We start from the raw sequence: 10782 nt of genomic DNA on the forward strand, positions 1-10782 counted from the left end.
GTCTGGATTGTCCAAGAACAAGAACGAGGACAAGGACATGGGAGGGGGGAGGTGGTGTTGGTGGTGTCCTCTATCATCCGCAGCATCCCGATGATGTCTGTCTCCCCAGGGGCTGCCGCCCCCCTGGACCCCCCGCTGCGCTGCGCTGGCTCGACGATGGTGTTGCCTTGGGTCTTGTGTGGCGTCGCCTGCCTTGGCCTGGGCCCGTTGATGGTTGGTTGCCTGTCGTCGTCTCTTATCTTCCCTGTCCTCGCTCCGCACTGCTTCTTACGACTCAAGTCAAGTACTCTTTCGACAAGAAACAAACGACGCACATCTCTGCACCCCGCTCCTCCCTGCTGGCTCTCTCTCAACCACAGTTCGTTTCAGCCCCGGTCTTCTTCAAGCGCATCACAGAGCCCGCCGGAGCTTCCTCCGACGCCCCCTGCCCAACGCCCCGGGTCTCCCGGCCTCGCCCAGCACCAGCTTGACCTGGCCACTCCGCTCAACCGGCTCCTTCCTCCACTTGCCCTGTCCTAGCTCGCAAGAGCCATCAGTGCAACTCAACAAGCCCACTCTCCCGCCATGCCGCGCCGTCTTGCTTGCCAAGTCGCCGCGGTCTCTAGCTGGTATCATGCGCTGCCGCTGTTAGCTTCAGCCTGCGCCCGCGCCCTGGCCGTAGAGCCAGAGCCCGGACCCACGCCAGTGCTCGTGAGGGGTTGCCCGCCTCGGTGGGTTGGGAGAAGTTGACTGTTTTCACACATTGTGGTTGCAGTTCTCTCCCCATCACGAGTTTGGCCACAGAAATTGACAACCCTCTGTGTTAGCGTAGGCTGTGGGGATGGTGAGATCGATGGGAGTGATGGGGTGCCGGGGTGGCGCACTTGGTCGGATCTTGTTGGTCGGGGTCTGGGGGGTGATTATGGTTATTGCACCACACCCGTCCAGCCTCCACACGCTTGCCATCACTCGCCAGCCGTCGCGAGGCCGACCACCAGCATCATCACCATACACATCCCCCCCCCCCACCCACACACATGCGCATGCATCCACATCCACTTGCTCGCCATACCCACATCCCACCAACCCCAGCCAGCCAGCCATTGATCACAAATTCTCACCTGATCACACAACCTCACCACCCACACCCCGCCATCAATCATCACCTACCTACACACCACCCATCCCAGTCCCAGCCCAAACACCCACATGCACTGGCCGTCGTCCGCGACCTGCCTGCCATCCACACATTGCCAGATGGCGCTGCCTGCGCCCTCCAGCTGCTGAAGATGAGACCCAGATACATGCGCCGAGCACAACTATGCCTCGCACATCCGCCACACACAACCGTCATCGCTCTCCTGCAACCACCACGCCCGACCATCCATCCCATCAACCCCCATCACCTGCTGCTGCTCAACCATCCTAACCCTAACCCCTACCGTCCTCTGCAATCCAATCACCCCTCATCGCACATCAACACTCTGTCCTCCTTTATCCCGATCTCCCCCACACCTCCCCACCGCCTCCGCCAGTCCTCCTTACCGTCCTCGATCAAGCGAGGGCAGCCGGCCAGCTCTGCTTTGCTGGGCGTCGTGCTACCTCTACCTGACAACGACGTACCTTGCCAACCCCATCCATGTCCCTCGCTCGTTGTCCTCATCGCCGCCGCCCGCACACGCGCCCTGGCTCACGCCCCGCGTCCGCAATCTGATCTCTGCCATCGAGGCGTTGCGCATGCCGACTGCCACCGACCGCACCCTCGCTCGCAGCCGAGTGCTGCTGACACCAGCCCCATCGTCCTCCTCGCCGACGTTACCGCTGGCATGACGACTGCCACGCCGCCGTTCATGGGCTGGGCAAACAACAAGCCGACCACGCTCCGTCCACCGCAGCCGCACGGCAGCCTGGGCACCACCGCCCTGGCGGTCGATGCAACGTCGTCGTTCTTCCTCGATAACGCGCTACGGTTCCAGCTCGCCATCAAGCTAACAGCGGAAGCAACAAAGCCCTGCCCTGCTCCGCCCAGACGAATGGGACATCCGGTCGCTCGACGACAGCGAGCACATGCCATCACCCCTCCACAGACTCGTCGTCGCCAGATCGCGGCACAGACCTCGATCACAACAGCCGCGCTGGGTCACCGTGCCAATCGACACCATGTGCTCGCAAAGAGGGTCAGGTCGTCGAGCCAGCGGAGCGACCGCCCGCCGGCAACTGAGAGTGTTTAACCCGCAACTAGACGCGTTGAGTTTGCTGCGGCAGTGTGATCGCGGATGTCGACAGTCGCTGCTCACGAGCCTACTCTTGGCACCCGGACTGGCGCCACGTAGTGCGGCCGTGGAGTAAACTCGGGAGGCGTCGGCGGCCGCGGAATGATCGGGCCTGAGTGGAGGAGCAGGTGCTGCGGCAGCGGCGACGACTTGGCGAGTGCGCGCGCCCGCTTGGCCGGTTCGGCAAGAAGATTTGGGTCAACGGGCTCGGCCTCACCGTCCTCAGACGGCTCGGACGGCTGATAGCCGTCGATCATGCCTCCGCGCGCCCGCTGCATTCGCTGCTCGTTTTTGCGCAGCCCGGCAGCCAACTTCTTGTTGGCCCTGGCAGCGATGGCGTCGAGCGTGGCCTGGACATCGGGTGCGCGTCCCACCGTCGTGCTAACCTTGCCGGGCCGGCCTGGTCCGCGCGGTGCCGTCATCATCGACGCCGTCCCCACCGCATCTGTCCGCACGCCCAGGGCCACAAGATGGCGGTGCGTGACAAACTGCAGCCGCTCCTCGGTCTCCTCAATCTCTCCCAACAGTGCCGTTTTCTTGGCCTCAAACTCGGCCCGCATAGTGGCCTCCTCGTCGGATACCGCCTCGCGCACCGCCATCAAGGTGTATCGGTGGGTGTGGAGGCGGAACTTGAGGGCGTCGAGCTTGTGCTTGCGAATCGTGTGCTCGCGCTTGGCCAAGGCCCGCTGTGCAGCCTCACGACGTGCAGCCCGTTCGCGGTTGGCAGCCACAAGCTCTTGCCGGAGCGCAGCCTTGCCCGCCAGCTCGGCTGCGTACGCCTCGCGCTCCGCTCGCGCTCGCTTTCCGCCGGCCCGCCGGTGCCGCTCCTTCTGGATGAGCGTCAGGATCTTAGCCTCGCGCTCGCGCTCTGCCGCAGTATCGGCCAGCGCCTTGCGCTCGCGCACTTTGGCGTTCATCGGCGATGCCTTGGCCACCGCTTGAGCTGCTCTGCTCTTCTCCTCCTGGAACGCGTTCACCCGCGCAAGCTTGGCTTCCAGTGCCGCCCGCTTGCGCTCGGCCTCTTGCAACGCAAGGGCCTCGGCCCGCTGGCGTGCTCGTGCCTGGTTCTGCCGCTGTGCAGTTGCTGCCTTGCGCCGCGCCTCAGACTTTTCCATCTCCAGCTGGACTCGCCGCGCTGCTGCCCGCTCCTCCTTGGAGAGCAACGCCGCCGCGAGTCGTTCCTTGTCGACTCGTGCCTTTTCTGCCGCTGCCTCGGCCCGCCGTTCAAACGCCGCCATCTTGGCCGCGTTGCGCCGTGAGATCTTCTCCCGCAGTGCATCGTACTTGGACGGTTTGCCCGACGCGAGCGCCATCAGTGCCTTGGATTTTTCGGTCACCTCGGATGAGAGCAGATCGCGGCGCTTGCGCAGCATCTCCAGCTCGGCATTCATCGACTTCTCCAGCACCGTCAAATGATTCTGTGCCGCTTGCGTTCTCAGCTTGTGTCTCCGTGCCTCGTCGGTCTCCAGCATCTCAAACCGTGCCCGCGACCGCGAGCTGCTCAACCCGCCGCCGGTCTCCTCCGCCTCCAACTTCCTCTGGATCGCCTCCGCCCTCTCCAGCACCTCGTCCACGAGTCTCCTCCGCCGACCCTCGCGCAGCTCCGCCTTTTCATGCGCCAATTTGGCTTGCACCTTTTCTTGTACCGGGCGTGCCCTCGGCGATACCGCCATGACAGCAGCTCGCGCCTCGGCAGCTTCAGCCTCGATGACCACGGCCGGAACCGGTCGCAAGTCGGCCGGCCTCAGTCCCAGCTCAGCCATGGCGCGACGAACGATAGCATTGTCCAACGAAAACGGCAGGGGAGTGGCCACAACAGCTGATGCACTTGCTTCCTCCGAAATAGTCCCTGTAGCCCCTGTTGCCTTTGAAGCCTTTGTCCTCGCTTCAGACGCCTTGCCTGTCTCTTGTCCTGCTGTGGCGAGCTGGCTTCGACTCGAAGTCATGCTCCCACTTCCTCCCCCACCAACACCTCCCTGAGGTGGGGTAGGTACCCGGCGTGTGTCTGTTCCTGCCGTCTCCATGGTCGCACCCAGTGTGCGCACGCTGAAGAGTTGGCTGTCTCGTCGCCGTTGTCCTCGTTCTCGCCCAACTCGTCGGACAGCTTCCATTCGCCGTTGCTCGCCCCAACGCCCAAAAACCAATACGCGCGCCACACCCAGCCCGCGCCAAGCTTCATTCCCACTATCACCATCATCACCCTGGACTGTCACTCGTACAAGGCCCGACTACCGCCGTCGTCATAATCATAATCATACGAAAACGATGCAGGCTCGGCTTGAGACTGATCGTCGTCCGACGGGAGCGTGGTTCGCCGGCCACCGGCGGACTGCGACGAGGACAACCGCCGCGCCGCGATGGTGCGGTTGGTCGGCGGCTTACACTGCGTAGCACCGGGAGCAGGTATCGCCACGGTGAGATGCATTGAATGTGCGCCGCGCCGCCCATTGACCACTTGCGCATGGGCAGGGCGGGCTGACGTCGCTGTCGAGAGAAGCGTCGAGAGCGCGTCTGGATCGGCGGCGAGGACGAGGACGCGGTCGTCGGCGCGGATGATGGTGTCGGGTGCCGGGTTGGTGTAGACGTAGCGCGAGTGCGGCGTGCCGGATCCAGCTTCGCTCGTCGTCTTGCGGTAGAGCGCGAGCGGGACAACCGACTCGCGCAGGATCAGGAGCTCGAGAAGGGTGACATACGGACGCCCGTTCAAATGGAGCGGGACCGAGATCTGATACGGCGCCGATGAGAGGGCAGCAAACACCGCGTGGTCCCCGAGCCCGATGCACTGCCGCACAATGTCGACCACGTCCGAGTTGACAAACACCTGGACCATCATCGAGTCGAGAATGGTCGACGTAAACGTGTGGCCGGCCGCAAACGGGCGCGTAAAGTGGTACGAGCCCGCCGAGAGGTCATCCTCGAGCTCGGCCGTCAGGTAGCGGATCGAGTCCCCGTACGAGAGCTCGGTAAAGACCAGGTCCGAGCGCGACGGCACAAGCCGCTTGAGCAGCCGCGCAGTAAAAATCGCGTCCGAGTCGGCGACCACGTCCGGCTCGGACGCCGACTTCTTGGTCGACGCGCCGAGGATGACCACGCGCAGCGCACGCTGCGCCCCGGCTTTGGCGAGATCGGTCACAGACATGTAGTTACCGCGGAAAAAGTACACGAGGTCCATTCGGCAGATGACGTGCCAAAGCGCCTCGCTCGGCTCGTTCTCGTGAAGGATGAGGATCGGGACCTGCACCACTTGTTTCCGCGACCGGAGCGTGAGGAGGAACGATGCCATGCCGTCGAGCGTGCCGGCCACAATCACGTGCGACAGCATGGCGTTCGAAGGCACATACATACACTCACTGCGCGAGCGTGGTGCTGCCGATCGGAGCGAGTACACGTGGTCCCACACGTTGCTCTCCGACGCCTCGTTGCTGCCCACTCGTCCTCCGACCTCGCTCTTCATCGACGCCCGTGTGAACGACGTCTTGAATCGCCGCCGCAAGTCCGAGCCGGACCCGGTGCTCGTCGGCGAGTCGAGGCCCGTCCTGCTTGCTGTTGCGCTCGGCGCAAAGTCGAGCCAGAGCGACTCCTCTACCGAATACGGCTGCTCGACGTAGTGGCTGGCGGCGTACGCCCACTCGGGAATGACATTGGATGAGTACGGCGCTGCCACCGACGACCGCCGCCTGCTCCGCTCAGGTGACTTGTCACTGCTGCCGCCCGCTGCCGTCGAAGCTCGTCGCGCCGGCCGCGTCGTCGCCGCCGTTGGCAGCGTCACCGTCGGGCCCACCTCGACCGGCGTAAGGAGGATCGAGTGCACAAACTCGACTACCTTGTCCCAGGTCGACTCGGGCGCTGGGGTGCCGGGCTGTCGGTACTGCGGGTGGCCGGCAAGGACCGGCTCCGAGGCAGGCGTCTTCGCTGTCGGTGGGCGATCGCTCCTCCCGCTTTGCTCGCTCTCGCCGTCGGTAAAGTACGGCGAGATGAGAGCCTTCGGATCGGGCGCGAGGAGAAACATGATGTCCCCGGGGCGGAGCAAGTACGCGTCGCCGGGGTTGAGCCACGTCCGTGACTCGCCAAGCACCTCGCACTCGAGGGCAAAAGCGGTGACGCCAAGCTCAGAGAAGAGGAGATACACGGCTTCCGAAAACGTCATGTCTGCCAGTGCCGATGTGATGCTCTTGCAGTAAATCTCGTTGCCGTAGCCGGCCGCATACTCTTCCTCCCACGAGCCAGGTGGGTAGGTGACGGTCGAGTCGGAAAACGAGCGAAGGAGGTTGATGAGAAAGGTGGAGAGGCCTGGCGTGATGGCGTTTGACGCCATGATTCCCATCTTGATCTCGTCAAGGCAGAGGATGTAGTCGCAGCCTGCTGCAGTAAGATGGGTCATGTTGATCCGACGGAGAAGCTGCGAAATGATGACCACCTCGGAGCTCGCCGCCCGCACCGCCACGCACCGCATGATAGTTACAACGTCCTGTGCAAACGCATTTGGCACAGCTTTGGGCGTGAGAATAAAGCATGTCGACGCCTCACTGATCGCTGTCCGGGCCAAGTCGGCCTTGTCCATGGCCGAACCCTGGAGGAGAACCACCCGGTGGGCAAAGAACGGGTTGGCGACGGCGCGGATGAGATCCTCAGGCGGATAGCAGTCGAGGAGGATGGCCATCCGCACATCGTGCAGAGCATTGTCTTTGTGGTAGAACTCTTGCAAAAAGCCGTGGATGGCCGGCGCCGAGTCTGGGCCCGAGCCGAGGACGACGACGTGGTCGTACCCGCTCCGCACCACAAAGACCGACGACAGGTACACGTTGCGCTTGGCGGCCAGATTGATGAGCTTGCCGGTCTCGGTCGGAATGAGCGCCACGCCGAGAAAGACGAGCACAATGACCACAATCCGCCCGAGGTGTGTCGTGGGCGAGATGTCGCCGTAGCCGACCGTGGTCGAGGTGATGACTGTGAACCAGAGCGAGTCGTGGAACGGAAAATCGTGGTCCTTGGACGACTCGACCAGCTGGATGAAGCACGTGAAACAAAAGAGAAAGTTAAAGATGGTAAGAAAAACGATCCACATCTGCCGCTGGAGCGAGCCCGACGAAAAGTCGAGGAGCTTGTGCGAGCGGAGGACTCGGAGAACCCGGAGAGCGGCGATGGCGCGGACGCCGATCGACGACGCGCTCGGATCGCGGTCGACGCCCGCAAGGAGCAAGAGAAAGAACGGAAGAATGGTGTAGACGTCGATGAGGGCGAAAAAGTTGAAAAAGTACGCCAACTTGTGTCGCGCCATGAACAGCCAGAACCCGTAGTCGGCCAGGATGGCGGCAGTGATGGCGCCCTCGGCCCAGAGCGTCCATCCGTTGGTCTTGGGATCAAGATACAGGCCAAGAACGTAGAAGCCCGCCGAGACAAACGATAGCACTACTTGCAGTAGCTGCCACGCCGCCCCATACTTGCGCAGCACCGTATCGCGGATCACAGCCTTGACCGCGCGCGACGAGGCCGAGAGGCCAAGACACGCCTGAGGACAACACTGCTTCCGCGTCCACCGCGTCACCCCAATAGCGGCAGGAATGGTAAGAGGGAGAAAGATGGTAAGCAGTATGAGCCATGTGTCTGAAATGCTGCTCATGCTCGCTCTCTCGTCCCTCCGTCGAGCCCTTGTTCCTCTGCTGTCTCTTGCTCCGGCCGCCCCTCCTGCTCTCCAGTGCAGACAGTTGTTGCTTCGTTGACGACCCAATGCCACCGAAACTGCCCGCCCTCCTTCGACAGCGATCAAACCTATGAACAAGCACCACATCCCTCTCACACACACGCTGACTATTAAACCATGTGCTTTTCGTGCGCTGTCTCTCCCGTCTGACAAAGATGGCTCTCACGGCTTGCGATAGCCCGTATCCGCCTCGTGATCCCATCAACAATTACCTACAACAAATAATCGTACACTACTGCCAATGCACCCACCCCCCCTCCTCCAGACATCAAGATCAACAGTACCACCCACAAGCCACAACTACTACAGCCACTATCACTGGTCCAACATAGTCCATCGATCGGCACATATGTTGATCGTTCGACAACTCGGTCAGCAACTCGGTCAGCAACTCGGTCAGCCCGTTCCATCTTTTGGTTGGCGCACAGGTGTGGCAGTTCAACGGGCGGGCGGGCGGGCGGGCGGGCGGGCGGGCGGCACAACGGGTGTCAGCTCCCACCACCACCACCCCCTCCCCGACCCACTGCTCAAAGACTACCACAGCCAGTCCTCTCCCAACGGGTACACCCACAACCAGTACGGCTACCCACTTCTACCCCTACACCCATTCCTCCTCCACTTTCCATACACCACACACACACACACACACACACACACTCACACCTTCCCCCTCCCTCGCCCCCCCCCCCCGCCGCCGCCAACTCCCCCTCTCGGCTCACGTCGCCAACGCGCCGGAGACAGCCGTTACATGGCCTCACCGTATCGCGCTTACCTCTCGGGGCCCAACAACAACAACAACAACAACAACAACAACAGTATGGCTGATAGAGGCAATGGTATGACTCCTGCCAATGAGCTTGCTCAGATCAACTCGCTCATGGCTGGCTCGGATTCTATGTATGGTGCTGGTGCTGGTGCTGGTGCTGGTCTCGGCTCGCCCTATCGTCATCCGTCTGCTGCTGCTGCTGCCATGGCTTCGTCGTCGATGGCATCGCCGCCTCCAGCACCTTCGCCGGCCTCTTTCCTTCGGTCGTCGTTGCGAGGCGATGCCCAGTTCCGGTCGTCCGACTACGTCACGCCGCTGGCCTCGTCGGCCGTTCCGCAGTCCAACTCCAAGGCAGTCATCTCGGCGCTCACCGCGCTGCAGCAGAAGATCAGGCGGCTGGAGCAGGACAAGGCGTACTATGAGGAGAACGCAACGTCGCTGAAGCACGAGAAGGAGACGTACAAGCAGATGCTCGAGCGCGAGCGCGCCGAGCTGCAGGCCCAGGCTGCCGCCCGCGAGAGCCAGCTCCGCAAGCAGAACCAGTCTGTGGAGACGACCCTCATGACGGCGCAGGAGCAGATGGAGGCCATGCGCCGCGACCTCGACCAGCTGCGCTCGCGGGTCAACTCGGCCGAGTCGGAAAAGACCTCGCTCGAGCGCGCGCTCGCCGAGTCGAACGAGCGTGCCCATCAGATCTCGCAGCAGGCCGCCAACGAGTCGTTCGAGTCGTCGCGCCGCCTGCAGGAGCTCGAGCTCAATCAGGACATCATGCGCGCCGAGACCGAGCGTCGCCTGCGCGAGCTGCAGAACTCTATCGTGGAAGAGCGTGAGAAGGCCAAGTCGGTGCTCGAGACTAGCGCCAAGACCAAGCAGACGCTCAAGCAGGTGCTCGACGTCAACGAGTCGCTCCTGGCGCGGGTGGCTGCGTCGGATGACGACGATGATGATGACGACGGCTCGTACGCCCGACACAGCCGGGTCCGGACCGGCCGCCGGCGGACGGCCTCGCGCAAGGGCTCGCGGGCAGGCGGCCGCCGGCCGCCGTCGGGCGCGCGCCGCCGCTCCGGCTCACGGTCGGCTTCGTCGCGGCTGCTGCGCCCGACCGCGGCATCGCGGTCGAAGCGCCGCTCCAAGAAGGGTCCGCGGCCCGAGCTGCCGTTTGTGGTCGGCAAGTCGGCCGGCAAGTCGTTCTCGGTCACTGCTAACATGCAGCAGGCCATGTCGCTGCTCAACGAGATGGAGCCCGTCGTGTCCGAGATGCGGGTCATCGACGCGTCGCGTCGCGAAGCCGAGCACCACGCCTCGCACTCGCACTCGCACGACGGCGGCTATGGCGGAGGCGGCGGAGGTCACAACGACGCCACCGGCACCGGCGGCGAGGCCGCGTCGGCGTCGTCGGCTCTCAACACCTCCACGCACTACTTTTCGCACCGCGGCATCGACGCCACCATCTCCTCCCTCGAGGACGAGTTCCAGGGCCTCTCCGACCGCTACCACGCCATGCGTGCCAAGCTCGAGGACCTCAACTCGGAGACCCCCATCGATGAGCTCAACACCATGCTCCGCTCCACCATCGACAAGATGGAGCTCCGCGGCGACCAGATCAAGGCTCTCAAGCGCTACCGCCGCTCTGTCGCCCGCACCCTCGAGGCCACACACTCGCAGCTCGACTTTTATCGCGTCCTCCTCGAGCAAGAGTCACGCCACCATGCCACGCCGCTCAAGATCCTCCGCGGCATCCAGCAGCTCCAGCGCCAGCTTCGCGGTGAGGAGGAGATCTAGCCATCTGACTGACCTGTAGCCCGACAATGAACCCGCCATCAACACATCCTTCGACCCAACGGCTTTAGCTACGGCATCATGCCATCACGACTGGTCGCTTCTCACTCGCGTTGGCGCGAGGGTGGTCGGCAGTCGGTGGCCAGAGCGGTCGGCAGTCGGCGGTCGGCGGCTTTCGTCAGCAGGCACAGCCACTTGACGACCGACAGCGCCACCTCGTACTCTCAAGCCACACACACACACACACACACACACACAAGGGGTACATCAATAGCGAGCTATTC

General features: G+C 63.2%; 2 protein-coding genes across 2 annotated transcripts in view; one reads left to right on the forward strand and one right to left on the reverse strand.

The window, feature by feature from the left end:
- Positions 1-2272: 2272 nt before the first annotated feature.
- Positions 2273-8302, reverse strand: AMSG_11839 (uncharacterized protein; the record flags this gene model as incomplete). Its single annotated transcript, XM_013902764.1, has 4 exons — positions 2273-3784; positions 3920-3995; positions 4733-7761; positions 8273-8302. The coding sequence occupies 4 exons, from the start codon at positions 8300-8302 to the stop codon at positions 2273-2275; spliced, it is 4647 nt and encodes a 1548-aa protein (XP_013758218.1).
- A 2277-nt stretch (positions 8303-10579) lies between these two features.
- Positions 10580-10782, forward strand: part of AMSG_04997 (uncharacterized protein) — a gene marked incomplete at both ends in the record, with an annotated part of 634 nt that continues 431 nt past the window's right edge. Inside the window, one exon of the mRNA XM_013902620.1 lies at positions 10580-10594. Within this exon, the coding sequence (XP_013758074.1) occupies positions 10580-10594 (15 nt within the window). The remainder of the gene's footprint in view (positions 10595-10782) is intronic.

The sequence above is a fragment of the Thecamonas trahens genome (genome assembly GCF_000142905.1).
Source record: "Thecamonas trahens ATCC 50062 unplaced genomic scaffold supercont1.21, whole genome shotgun sequence".
NCBI classification, from domain to species: Eukaryota; order Apusomonadida; family Apusomonadidae; genus Thecamonas; species Thecamonas trahens.